We start from the raw sequence: 15022 nt of genomic DNA, 5'->3' as shown, positions 1-15022 counted from the left end.
CTGTGCAAGTGTGGACAAGAGTGTGTAAAAAGTGTGCTGGTTCTCCCGTTGTGACCAGAGGCACTGCCAACAGACATCTTTACTCACCTCTTGAACTATTGTGAATGAGATGTGATTCTGCAGTAGGCCAAAAGATAGCGGTCAGGCTGTTACCATATTTTACAGTAATGGCACAGAAACAACAATTAATAAAGAGCTCTCAAAGGGACAAAGGTCAATATTACATGTTCCCTCTGGAATGCAAATTAGTTTAGAAGAAAAGACATGTCACCTTTCTACACTAAAGGAAGAATGGACTGGGAGGCTGGTGTTTTGTACGTTAACATAATACCATTAATAGACAACAGATGTGGAATACATGGTACAGTGATATGGTTGGGACGTGGGCAGAATCTGGAAGAGTCATCCATGAGCACTCACTCTGCAACTGTTCACAAGAAAAAAAGGGCAAAGTGAGGGGGTGATGGTGGTGATGATTAACACGCCAACACAATCACTGCAGAAAGTAGTGGATACTGAGAGGATAGAGTTGCATCAGAATATGAAGCGAATGCTGATAAGGAGGCAGATCTAAAATACCACTACAGGTAATGTAAATGATCCCAGACTCAATATAACCTGTCATGTCAAGAAACAAAACTATTGCAAGAACTGAATGGATCAGGGAATATGCATACCAATAATAGGTAAACTATGCAGGGACCACAACACTGAAGTAACTTAGATGGTGTATCCTATACTCAAATGAATAACTTAGCACATTTGAGTTCGACAACATAATTACTCAGATAGAGGGGCGATAGGGAAAAGGACCAGGAGCTCATTGGTCCTGTGGGCTTGTCCCCACACCTTTAGCATGATTGAAAAATTACTCAAAGGCTTAGTTTAACTTTGATGTTGGGGGGACAGGCGCAATGTGCATTGGGGTGGTGTGCATTTTTTAGGACCAGGGTGTGATTATGTGTGGTGGCGAATAAGCAGACTAGTTTCAATTCTTTATTTGAACAAAGAACAAATGTCCTATGATTGACTTTGCAAAGCTCAGACATCCAAATGTTACACAGCCAAATAGTAGTATGTTATCAGTTACTCTGAAATATACATCATCATATGAGACTGCATATTATGAAAGTAGGTCTTGTGAAATATTAGTCTCTGGACAATCATGACAGCCTATTTCCAAGGAAAAATACAAAAACACTGCACTAATGTTTGTCATTTAATTGGGAACTCTTGAGGGGATATATGTGGAGAGTGTCTTGTGGAGAATAGCTTGCTGTTATTCATTGATAGTTAACAAGGAGGAGCCCCTAGGGTTTTTGTTTTATTTCAAAGAGCTGCTAGGCCTGAGGTCTCCATGGGTAAATGGGTCCAATGCTTTGAATGGGTATGAACATGTATAACAAATCTAATTTTCACAGATTCTTACACTGAATAAGATCGATCTTGGAGTCAGTTGAAAGTATGAACAACTTCTGAAGAAAAAAGCGAATGTGCCTCAATTCAAGTATCCTTTTTGAAGGCAGAGGAATAGAGAAGGCAAGAGCAGACTGCAATGTTTATTTGGTATGACTACTATCACAAGACCGAAGTGATTATTGTCAGTATCTATTTTCTTTTAAAAATCAAGGGTCTAGAAGTAAAAACCAGAAATGTTTGTCTCTAACAGTTAGGCTTCACAGCAACTTCCATACAGCCAAAGGTTAATAGCAGATATTATGTCTATACTATATGGAATTATATGAGCCAGGCAAAGGGCTTTGTAAAATTTTGGAATTCCCTCAAAAAATTTCACTTAGAGGCAGCTGTGGACAAATGGAGCAATATATATTACCCTTTTTGAAAAAGAATTTGTCTGCATGCCCCAAGTGAGTATTAAGGCACAAAATGGACATGTTTTCGATGTACACGAGAAGTGCAGCTAAATCCTTTAACCTGTCTTGAAGGTTATCCCAGAACTTCTACAATTACTCAAAAAACTATATACATAATTTTGTTTTACAAAAATACATTTCTCTCTTTAAACAAAGAAATAGTATACATCCATAGTTTTAAATAAGTCCATCAGATTAGTTTGGATATTTTCTTCCTCACTGTTTTTTTTTTCAGGGCACTGGCGAACGCACATCCAAATCTTATTTATTTTTTCTTGCTTACTACAAAACATTAGAAAATAACAAAAACTGTGATTTAAAAACACAATTCATCAGATAAGTCATCTATTTAGACTTTTGCAACGTGTGGTCCAAAAAGTTACCTATTTCTTCAATGCTTATTTCTGTATGACTACCAATAAATACTTTTTGGTTAGGCAGTGACAAGTCACAAAAGACAGTTTACTGGATAATTATAAAACGAACACACAAATGCAGTTTTTGTTCAAATATGCATTAATATATGAATTTAAAAATGTATATAGATCTTAACTTGGATTCATTATATTAAGACCAAAAACAACCACAATAAAAGGACAGATAACATTGGGGCTTTTGATAATGTAACAATTAGTTGTTTATGTTGAAAACTGCAAGCAGTTGCTACATTAAACAGGAATTTCCTCTCAGCAACATAGTTTTTGTTTTGCAAGTCTGACTTTTTACTATTCATCAGTATATTTTCAGGAATCAAGTACTACCCTATTCTGAAGCGCTGTGAAAAAAGACCCATGTGGATAAAAAGGCTTCACTCATTGACAATGAAAGCTCTGTTGCTCAGCTCTCTCGAGCAGCCTAGCAGTGATCCTACTAACCTTAGGAGGGAAGCAACAATTTAGCTACTATTACATTTCATACAAGAGAAACAAGTAGAGATTGACTTTAGCAGTTATAATAATTAATTTGCATTAAAAAAAATAAAGGTAACAAAAGGACACATTAACCTGTAAAACATAGTTTGTAAGGCATTTTCCCCATCTATTTAAAAAGATGCCTCCGCAAACTTTTAAATTATCACCCAGCTAAATGGATTTACACTTCATCTGATTGTTTTTGGAGTGTTTGGGATGACTTGCACACAAACAGCTTAGTAACTATCCAATTTCAAAGTAATCTAAACTTATTAGTGGATTTTTTAAATGAAAGTATTAATCATTATCATCTGAAGAAATGGTGAGATGATTGCCACGATTCAAATGTTGCCTTAGTGCATTTGCCAGTATATATTTGAAAGGCAAAGTAAATATAGCCCAGCATTAACCTGAAACCTTAAAAAGATGTGTTATGCAGCTTACATTTTCAACTGTGCTTTCAATCTTTTTATACTGCAGACTTAAGTCAACAAACTTTCCAGGATTACTATAGGAGCAGTTTCGAGGTCCCATTTTGAGCGATTCAAGACTGCTTTCCATGGGTTTGTTGCATTGAAGTAGTTTTACATCGCACAGATATATGGACTTCGATTATAGCAGAAAAACGCTAACCCTTGCAAAAAACATATTTGATACTTCGTACAATTATTAGGCAAAATGGACATTAATTGGAGAAAGACACACCCAAGCATTGCAATATCAGATGAAAATCATTTAAGACTTCAATTTGTAGAACATGTGCTGCTGTACTTATCAGAGTGGAAACATTCATTTATAATTTAAAATAAAGAAGCAGTAAAATAAACATTTTTCATACTATTTAAAACAGTGGTGTCTGATTTGTCTGGTTCAGGGGAGCCTTTTCTACTTCCACCTTCTAATATGGTGTATAGTAGAGCAGATCCAGCTTAAGCTGAAAAGCCATTCCTGGAAAATAAAGACAGTACTGTTACAGGTCAGCATTTACACTACCTTATTACCAATGTGTTAATCTCAGGGAAGGGTAATCACTACATTCATAAATGGTCAATTAGGAATTTGAATGTTTTGAATAATCACAAACCAAAAGTTCTATTTAAACAACCATGTTGTTTTATGTGCATAAAATAAACTCACAATTCAGCTCACCTGATGATATAACGACATCTATAGAAAATGTCCACCGATACAGAAGTAAGGATAGCAACCATTTAATTCTGTATTAGCTGTTGTATGCATGTATGATACAAACATAACCGACCGTCTTAAAAAAGAAAGCACATTCAATAAAACATTCGAGAGGAGGGGTACCAACTGATTATTAAAGTAACCTTTACCAACATATCTGCAAATAAATCTATATAATAAAATGTGTTTTAAGTGCTGTAATATATAGAAATTGGTGCTTTTGAATACTTCAGAATAGAAGTAAACCTGCTGAAAGTAATGCTTTCTGTTACAAATTACCATTGGCAATAAATCTTTTTAAATCAGTCTATATAAGGGAACACTATTTTTTTAAAACTTTGTATTAAAGAGGCAAAGGCTCAGAATAAATACAAAGGACACAGACATTTATTTCTTTTAGAAAGAGTGAATAAATAGTATTTGTATCAAATACATAAATATTTTATAGCCAAACGTAGCTTATTCTGTCCAATATTTAACCACCTTTGCTGAAATACGGGGACAAAACTGCCATTCTTTAAAAGACTGGCAAATTCGACACAATTACCTATTTCCCAAGGAGATATACCTTTGCCATTAGAACACACAATTATTCTGCAAAGTTATTATACACGTTTTATGTATTATTACATTTGCATGTTCTTGGTCTTTGCCAAAAGGATAATACATTGTCCACTAAGTGCCTGATAAAATAATATACAGAGCAATGATTATCAACTTCAAAACAAGATCTCAGAATTTTCCTACTATCTTTTTAGCTTACTTTTGCAAGGACATGATGCGCTTAAAACTGTACAACACTCCACTCTATACATAAGAACGTCTCTTGAGATCCTTATGCTTTAAAGTGCCATATAATATACACAAGTGGGTTAGCCAAATGTCTGGCTTGTTGTTGCGTCAGGGGAAGAAGTAATTTGACCTCTATTCTCATTTACATTCATTAAGGGGAAATCTGGGAAGTCAGCACTTGTCCCCGGTCCTCGCAGATTTATCTGTCCATTTGCAGTACTAAAGTGGGAAGATAGTCCAGCTCTAGCTCCATACTGAGGTCGGAAGGGCTGATCAAAAGTGCTTATCTGAAACGTTTGGTGTACAGGTTGTGTCTCAGCTTTCTTTTGATTAGTCACCTGATCCAAAAAGTCCTGTGCTGCTGAGGAAGAGGAATGACTTCCTTCATCACCTGAAAAAGAAAAAGAGTGCTGGGAATCACTAACTAGGAGTCCAAAATGTGACTTATCTGTATTTGTTCTCAAGGGAGAATTCATTCCTGAACGGAAGCTACTGAGAGCAATTGTTGAGTAGACCTGTTTGTCCAAAGGAGGAAAGGATGATTGGGTTGTGAGAGCCTGGTTATCTGTCACAAAATTAAGGCTTGAATTGTAAGCATCATTTTGACTAGTTCTGTCCAACGCTTGCTGCAGAAACTTAGAATATTCTTGGAACAAATTGGCTTTATCTGATGTCGAAGCCTGGGAACTTGTTCCAATGTTGTCATTCTGGGGAACCTCAGTGACCTCTGCAGAACTGATAGATATGCTGGAAGTTACTTCAGTATCTGCCACACTAAAAGACATTTCATGTTGTCCATTGGCTTTGTGCGAGTAGTGGTCTAATATAGTCTGCAATACCTCATCTGGAATGACATTTTTATCATGATTATTCTTAATATCCACATTCAGACCCGGTGATTCTAATATGGATCCACTGCCTTCATCAATAACACTAGCCACAGCTGCCTGTGTTGCAGAAGGTTGAGATGCAAGATTACCAACACTTAAAGCATATTCACGATTACCAGACGATTGCAAATATCGTTTTTTCTTCAAGAACTGCATGGCATCATCATAATTAGTGCTGCTGTGTACAGGCTTACTGGGGCCATCTTGTAAGCTGTCAACTTGGTCAAGATCCGCATTACCTTCTGGGTCCATCAAATGTTGTTTATCCACAAGTTCATAGGCATATTTTGCAACTTTACTTTCTTCAAAGACAGATAATGGTGATAAAGTCTGGTTTTGCTCTTGTGGTTGTTTTAGACTTCGTTTACTGTTGACTTTTTTGAGTACCAACTTAGGCGGATGTATCTCACCTGAAACTGCCTGATGCAAATGAATACCGCTGACAGATGTATGTGGCATTTCAACAGCATATTCGGCAACCATGTACTCATCTTTCACTTTAGCATTAGCAGGGAACAGAGACAAAAAGTCATTCTTAGCTTTTTGGTCAGGTTTCTCTAAAGAACTCTCTTTTTCTACAAGCCCCATGGATTTAGCCTTCTCTGGAGTCTTTTGTTTTTTCTTCTTTAACAAAGGGCTCTCTTTTGAGGTAAAAGTAAAGCCAGGGTCTTCCTCGGATGCCACAAGACCAATTTTTGTAGCACATCTGCTGGGCTTCTTATCCCGGTTTTCATGGCACATACGTTTATGCTTCAATACACGGTCAGTCCGAGAGAAAAACTGTAGTTTTGTACAGAAAACAAAACGTTATTGCAGTGAAAATGTATATCTCACAATGTTACAGTGCATTAATATTTAAATACTACAGTTTGTTAAACTATCATAAACTAGAGTCACCTAGGTTCACTTTTGTCAACATTGTCCCTATTTGTAATATTATAAGTAGAAGATATAGTGTGTGTAGTTTGTGGTGTGTGTGTTTACCTTTGGAATGTATGTCCATAGTGTGTGTATGCTTACCTTCGGAATGTATGTCTATAGCTCTTAATGTTCCTCTTCAGATTAAACAAAAATAAAATGCTGACACCTAGCACTGGGTATGCTTTCTTTTTTTCACATTTGTTTTGCTCGCTTGCTCTCTGTGCCTCTTCTTTTGTATTAATTAGTGGTTTGCAGACTTGGTTTGCAGACTTGGGAGTATAGGAAAAGCAGTAGAGTGAAATGTTGAATAATAACGAGCAGACACAGAAAGAGAACCACACTTTCAACTTATAAGAATTTATGCTCCGATTCCTTCAAAATGATAGCAATTGTGCCCATTAATTTAAGTGACTTTCGGTACTAATAAAAAGAGGTTTCAAAGCTCTGTGCAACAAAATGTATGTCAAAGTCAAAACACTGGTGGTCATAATGTGGAACTGGTTAAATGTCCATGATATGAAGCTGCAAGAAGTTCTGACCAATGAAAAACCAATAAAAACATGTGGAAAAAAAAGGACCACTACCTAAATATCAACATTCCCTTTGTTGTGGTCAGTGACTGGCCAGAATGCCTACAAGCATGGTAAGTTGGTGATCTGTGGACAAATCTATTACAACAATAAGAAAACAAGCTACTTATCTGTAGCAATAGCTTTGCAGCTTGAAACAATTCTAGAATCATATGCTATGCTGTAATTGTGTGGTTTAAATGGGCTGGACTGTTCCCATGTGGAGCAGGGTCTAGACTGATTTGCATATGGCTGGATCTAAACAGAAATGGTATGGCATGCAAAAAAACTATGGATTTAAAACAGATCTGTGACTGGGGGGTGAATGTCTGATTGGTTCAGCATTCCGTCCATCATCTGTTCTTTTTGCATTTGTCGCCCTAAGTGGGAAAGGTATGCCTAGATGTGGGTTCTGTGCTCGCTACGCCACCAGATTCAAGCTAGCTTGGCGACTGTCGTGGAATCCCAAAACTGGCCCCAGGATTCTTGTTTCTGGCCTAGGGAGGACCGGGCTTGGTTGTTTGGGCTGGACTGTCCCCATGTGGAGCAGGGTCAAGATTGATTTGATTATGGCTGGGTCTAAACTGGAATGGAGTGGCTTGCAAAAAAACTACGGATTTAATCCTGATCTGTGACTGGGGATGAATGTTTGATTGGTTCAGCATTCCATCCATCACCTGTTCTTTTTGCATTTACATTTTGGACATTGACCAGCCATGATGAGCCTGACCTTGAACCCACTACATCACTGTGAATGACTTCCATCTCAAGATTCTATTCCCCCTCGATGAGGGAGCATGGTACATTAAGTATATTTAATACACAACTATTTACGTCATAATTTGTTTATTTACACTATTCCTCTTCCCAGTGAGTCATGTGCATCTAGAATAGTCTCAGGTTACAAAATTACTGTTACAGCTAAATAACTTTTTCTTTTGCCAAGTAAATCTTTTCTAAATCTATGTTTGTGCATCAATTTTTAGCAATAGCTGAAGACCGTGTATCTACAAATTAATGTTTGATAAATGTGTACATTATTCAATTAAGAAAAAGTTACCAACCAAAGACAAAGAAGCTCCCTTTTTTCTCAGAGGATTGTGCTCTCAACATTGCCTGCAATGTATTTCATTCTGGAGACTAATACAAAAGAACAGTTTGCACTATACATTCTGCAATACGTCCTTGTAATACATTATTGCTCCTCTGAGATTTAGCTGATAAATTGCTCCGATGCACATGTATGGCTATGAAAAAAAAAAACAGGAGTTGGATAGTTCCATATTTGTAAACCTGGGGTGTGTATGCATAACCATATTGGGATGATGGACATTATCAGGTAGATTCATGAAAGAAAAATCGGCTCGCAAAGGGACAGATTCTCAGAATCTGGCCCTTTGCGAGCGCAATTTTTGCATTTGGGATTCATCATCCCAAATGCAAAAATCGCTATTAGCGAAATTGCATATTTGCGAGGAATTGCATTTAAGGAATCTCTATTTGAGATTCCTTAAATGCAATTCATTAACCAATTTTAAATTGCGAATTCGCAATATTTGGCCGCTATTTACCATGAAGTCTGACTTCGTGGCAAATAGCGAAAAAATGGAAAAAAGCACTTTAGTGCATTTTTCTCAGTTGCATGTTACACACACACATGTCCTTTGGACATGTGTGTGCGCAACACCTATGTAAATTTGCATTTCAGGGGTGCGACAGGGTGTCCTTTGGACACCTGCACCCTTGAAATCGCATCCTTATTTGCGATTAGCAAATTGCTAATCGCAAATAAGGAAGATGTAGGAATCGCAATATTTTTTGCAATTCCTACATGAATCCCGTTTTGCAAGTCCTTAATAGCGATTCCTTATGAATCGCTATTACAGACTCGCAAAACGGGACTTTGATGAATCTACCCGATGGTGTTTAGCAGTAAAGTGGCTATATAACTATAGCTCAGTGTAATGATTGGCAATGGAGACATTTTAAAGTAACTGTGAACCCTAGATGGTATAGTGTTTGTACTACTCTGTTCCTACTGTTCTGGCATGTTGAAACAAATTCCGCTCTACTAGCCAAGCATCCAGTTATGGATACACATCTATGGCCTCTTGTCTTAGATGTACTGCTACCAGAGATACACACTATGTAAATATTTTTGCTGCTGACCTTACCCTAAATATGATGATGTATCCCTGGTTTATTATTCGCATGACCCACTGACTTGAGGTGATTTGAATCCACTGTTGTGGGAGACCACTCCCAGGGAGGTGTAGTCAGGGTGGTGAAAACTATTTCACTTTGTAGAGGAGACCAGCCCTCTCCTCTTAGGCTTTGGTGCCGTCCCTTGCCTCTTTCTGGGAAAGACTTCTTGTGTAGGTGTGGCTACTGTTGCCATGAAAGGCTTATTGGTGGCCATAGTGTTGTTGCTGCATACATCGTTTCTGGGTAAGCTGCTGCATCCCATGTATAATAGTGTAGTGATGCTTCCCCGCAGAAAGAGCACCCCGTATGCATATCACCCATTGTCTTGAATGGTTGATTAACTAGGGCACCCGAAAGGTGCTCCACATTTAATTGAATATTACTCATATGTTCCTGGACCATGTATTTTAGGTGAGTCATGTTTTCTCATTACTACGCCAGTCCTCATCTGATGATTAATCATAATGACTATATTCAAACAAGATTTTAAACAAGCAGTAGAGATTGTTTTAACTTCCAGTACAATAGAATGTTATGCATTTGCTCTTAATGTTTTGTTTATCAGTCCTGTCCTCGCTGGTAGTAGGTGACAATGGGGGTTGAAGGGGAGCTTCCAAAAAATTCCAAATCTCACCTCCTATTTTTATACATGATCATAATGTGGATACTTAAAGCACACGTTACTACTTGTGTAACAATATATATGTAAGAGACATTAGTTAGTGATAGGTTCCTTACCTTAGAATATCCCCAAGCGTCAGACTGGATCTGGAAATTATTTCGTCAGCAGTACCCCTGCGCATTGGTAGGTGGCGTTGTGCGGCTCCGAGATGACGTCACGGAGACTACTTAGGCGCCACCCATGCGCGCTGACGTCAGTTCTGTACACGACTTTCCGCGCCAGGAACGCAGAGCCATGCAAGAAACTGACCACTTGTGCCATGAAACTGGGGCCCTGAAAGGGATGACCTTAACCCTAGAACAGGGAGGATGGGTGGGGCGGTAAGGAATCTATCCCTAACTAATGTCTCTTACAGATATATCATTACACAAGTAGTAACTTGTGCATCTGAAAGAGACACGTTAGTGATAGATTCCTTACCTTAGAATAGATACCCCAGCAATACCAACCCCGGAGGTGGGTCTGCGAACAAGATTACACCAGAAAGTCACAGAGAACAGAACGGCCAAAGAAGCAGTCTCTCCGGACTTGACTGTCAAGGCAGTAATGCTTGGTAAACGTGCATGCAGCCCCATTGGAGGCTCCTTCTTAGCCAATGAGTAACATGCTTTAATGCACAGAACAACCCACCGAGAGATGGTCCGCTTGTGCACGGCCCGACCTTTGTTGGCGCCCAGGTAGCTAACAAAGAGTTGGTCACCCACCCGGAACTGTTGTGTGTGCTTCAGATAGAATGAGTGCGCACGTGTGGGGTCCAGACAGTGGAGCCTCTCTTCCTCTTTTGAAGGATGCGGAGGCGGAAAGAAGGTGGGCAAAGTGATGGTCTGCCGGATGCGGAAGGGCGTGAAAACCTTGGCAAGAAAGAAGGAAGGGTCCTTAAAACTACCTTGTCCAGATGAACAGAAAGGAAAGGAGGTTTGGAAGAAAGAGCCCGAAGCTCACTCATTCTCCTGGCAGGGGTGATAGCTACCAGGAAAGCCATCTTGAGAGTGAGAAGACACAAGGGACAGTTATGAAGGAGCTCGAAGGGGGCACATATCAGATATGTCAAGACAAGATTTAAGTCCCATTGAGGCATTATGAACGGCACCGGAGGAAATGTGTGTGTAATGCCTTAAGGAACCGGTTAACAACCGGGGACTTAAAAAGAGAAGGCTGATCTGGTAGCCATAAAAAGGCGGAGATGGCCGAAAGATAACCTTTAATAGTGCCCAGAGCAGAGCCCTGCTGGCCCAAGGCAAGAAGGAACAGAAGGACCTCAGAAAGAGGGGCAGAAAGGGGATCCACAGCCTTCGCTGTGCACCATGCCACAAATTATCCACCTGCAGGCGTATACCGTCTTAGTGAAGGGACGCCTGGCTGCCAGACTGACAGCACAGACTTCAGGAGTCAGATCGAAAGCGGTCAACTGTTGCCGCTCAATCTCCACGCATTGAGGTGGAAGCTGAACAGGTTCAGGTGGAGGACCGTCCCCAGCTGCTGCGACAGAAGATCCTCCCGAAGAGGCAGTCGCATCGGGGGATCGATCGCCACGCTGAGTAGCTCGGGATACCAGTATCGTCGAGCCCAATCCGGAGAAACAAGGATGACTTGGGCCCGGTTGAGCCGAATCTCGCCTAGCGAGTGCCACCTTGGAAATTCCAACTCGCAGAACTGATGACATTGCACGTTCTCATCAGTGGCGAATAGATCTAACGAAGGCCCTGCCCACTGCTGAAAGAGACCTAGCGCCACGTCCGAGTTCAGACGTCATTCGTGATCCATCAAGCACCTGCAGCTGAGTTCATCCGCCAGGTGTTGAACCACCAAGGTAATGCCCTGATGTCCCAGCCATGTCCAGAGGCGCAGAGCCTCCTGACATAGGGTCCACGACCCCACCCGCCCTGTTTGTTGCAATACCAGATGGCGGGGATGTTGTTTGTGAACACCCGCACTACACGTCCCGGGACAGGGGGAAAGAATGCTGTCAGTGTCAGGCGGATCGCCCGAAGCTCCAAGATGTTGATATGGAGCCGGAACTCCAGTGTAGACCAGAGGCCTCTGATCTCCACCTCTCCCAAGTTGCCGCCCCATCCCAGGAGGGACACATCCGACACCACAGTGTGCTCCGGTTGGGGAAGGGAGAGGGATCTGGCGCTGACCTAACAGTGGTCAGTGAACCACCACTGCAAGTCTTGTGCAGTGCCCTCCGAGATGTGGATGTATTTGGACAAGTGTGCCCGACGTTGCGCCCACTGGAACTTCAAGTCCCACTGCAGAGCCCGCATATGCCATCTGGCATGATCGATCAGCTGGATGCAGGAGGCCATGAGGCCCAGCAGCCTCCGTGTCTTCCTGACCGAAACCCAGGACAAGGGCTGAAAAATCTGAATCATAGCCTGAATGTTCCGGACTCGCTGTTCTGGAGGGAAACCCGAAATTGTGCCGTGACCAGAACCACTCTGACGAAGAGGAGCTTCTGAGAGGAAATCAGATGTGACTTCAGCACACTGATGGAGAACCCCAGCAAATGCAGGAGATCTGCCATAGTCTGGAGGTGGAAGACGACTGCCTGGGGCAAGCCCCACTTCAAAAACCAGTCATCGAGATAGGGGAAAACTGAAACCCCCTATCTGCGCAGACGAGCTGCAACCACAGCCATCACCTTAGCGAGCACCCGAGGGGCGCTGGTAAGGCCCAAAGGGGCGCCCGGTGAACTGAAAGTGCTCGTGGTCAACAGTGAACCGCAGGTAATGCCGGTGGGCCGGCAGGACGTGAAAATAGGCGTCCTGCAAGTGTACCGCTACCATCCAGTGTTGCGGGTCCAGGAAACAATTGACGTTCCGAAGGTATATAACACTCTTGATGGCCCCCTAGGCCAAGGGCGACGCAACTTCCTGTTTGCAAGGCGTCAAGTGATTCCCCCGACCTGTGGCGGTACTGACGTGGCATAGCAGGAGGAGTAGTGTTGAAGGGGAGGAGTAGCCCCTTCGGACTGTTTGCAGAACCCACCTGTCCAACGTGATGGCGCACCAGTAGGGGAGGTGCCGCCCACTGGCGTGTGGAGGGCCTGATACTGTGGACTGAAACAGCAGACTAGGAAGGCCTTGAGGCAGCGGTGGTATGGGTGGCGGTGGACTGATCTACCCGCTAGCCCTGGGACACACCCACTATCATACAAATTGCTCTGCTTATGGAGGATGCGGGGTCAAGACCACAATGGATGGTGAATCCCGCCGCAACTTTGCTCTCGGCAAGTGCACCTTCCAATCCTCCGCTAGACACTGTGGCAGCACTGCGCCACCGTGTCCCCCACAGAGTTGGATTAGAGGGCCAAAAGGCCCTTGGAGAAGCAGAGCCCAGGACCACTAAACACCGTGGCGGAAGGTGCTGTGCGATGAAACTGGGGTTGTCTCGTATGCACATATCACAGAGTGAACACACCACCACCGTAGCTACAGAGGAAGGGGACAGTGTATCAGGGCGTGGAGATAAGCCCAGCGTGCTGGGATCTCTATGTGGTCAATCTAGTTTAGACCATCCTCACAGCGAGCAGGTCCTCAGATCCCGCCTAGCAGCCTCCTCCAGGGAGGAACAGGAATTGGAGGCAGGACAAGGCAGGCTCTATATTATCCGGCTCTGGAGGAACAGACGCATCGACATCGCTGATGACGGATCCGAAGGTGGCGCTGAAGCCGGTGCTGATGCCGTGCCGAGCCCAACGGCAGTGCCGCGGCCGGAGCCAAGGGCTGCGCCGAGGCCGGGGCCCGCCCAGAGGCCGGTGCCAATGGCCGCGCCGAGGCCGGAGCCAACGGCCGCGCCGAGGCCGGAGCCAACGGCCGCGCCGAGGCCGGAGCCAACGGCACCGCCGAGGCCGGAGCCAACGGCACCGCCGAGGCCAGGGCCAACGGCAGCGCAAAGGCTGGAGCCAACGGCAGCGCCGAGGCCGGAGCCAACGGACGCGCCGAGGCCGGAGCCAACGGAAGCGTCGAGGCCGGAGCCAACGGAAGCGTCGAGGCCGGAGCCAACGGAAACACCGAGGCCGGAGCCAACGGAAGCGCCGAGGCCGGAGCCAACGGAAGCACCGAGGCCGGAGCCAACGTGGCCGGAGCCAACAAGGCCACAGGGTATCTTGCCGGCATAACCGGGGCCAAGGGAGGCGTCACGGGGGCAGAACCACCCAAGGGGTCCGCGGGGCCCAAAGGCGCTCCGGAGGGACCCGATGAGACAAACAAACGGTCCATGGCCGATAGAAGTACCTGTACTTCTTCCAGAGGCACGTACGGTCCCCAAAAACGCAGGTAGATGCAGGCCACAACGGAGGCCTCAAAGGAGCCGTGGGGAGAGACCACTGCCCCTGAGCTCCCACTTGTGCTGTTGCCTCACGGAGACCTGCTCGATTACTTCAGGGCGGGACAGGTGAACAGCTGGACTGAGGTGGCTGAACGCTCTTATACCACTGCCAGAACGTATGGAGCAGACTACGCTGCTGCCTGGCCAATTCCTCAGCTGCGAGGCACTCATGCCAGCATTCTGAGACTTCGAGTAAAGAATGGAACCTAGATACCACACAAATCCTGAACAAATCTGTGACTGCCATCTGCTTCTTGCATTTGTGGCACAGCTTAAAGCCAGTACTTTTGGGGGGTTAAGGAGGAAACATTTCTCTGAGACACTTACATATTTAATTTTTGGACATTTGGGGGTCAGTAAAAACCAAATAAGTATGGAGAAGAGTTCCCATCAGAGCCCAAAGGCATGGAAATAAAAGAACTAATATCAGCATGGAGGCACAGCACCTATAAGCGTCTCTGTGCTGTCACATTAAGAGGCGGGGTGAGGCTGCAGCAGACTCTGATAGCGCCAGCTACTTGCATGTGGTAGCAATCGCTTAAAAATCCAGTCTAGTGCCTGGGGATAGTCAAAAGGTAAGAAATCTGCTGTAAGAAGTATCAATTAAAATATTTCTTACGACAACACCTGAAAAGTGAGGTGTCAACTTCATACCAGA

The 15022-nt window shown here is 43.5% G+C and overlaps 1 protein-coding gene across 1 annotated transcript in view; it reads right to left on the bottom strand.

Moving 5' to 3' along the window:
* Positions 1-2122: 2122 nt before the first annotated feature.
* Positions 2123-15022, bottom strand: part of ZNF148 (zinc finger protein 148) — a 171343-nt gene continuing 158443 nt past the window's right edge. Inside the window, exon 7 of the mRNA XM_078682438.1 lies at positions 2123-6435. Within this exon, the coding sequence (XP_078538564.1) occupies positions 4846-6435 (1590 nt within the window). The 3' untranslated portion in view covers positions 2123-4845. The remainder of the gene's footprint in view (positions 6436-15022) is intronic.

The sequence above is a fragment of the Lissotriton helveticus genome, chromosome 3_1, assembly GCF_964261635.1.
Source record: "Lissotriton helveticus chromosome 3_1, aLisHel1.1, whole genome shotgun sequence".
NCBI lineage: Eukaryota > Metazoa > Chordata > Amphibia > Caudata > Salamandridae > Lissotriton > Lissotriton helveticus.
The sequence above is the reverse complement of the archived record's forward strand: the minus strand, read 5'-3'. Positions and strand labels throughout refer to the sequence as shown.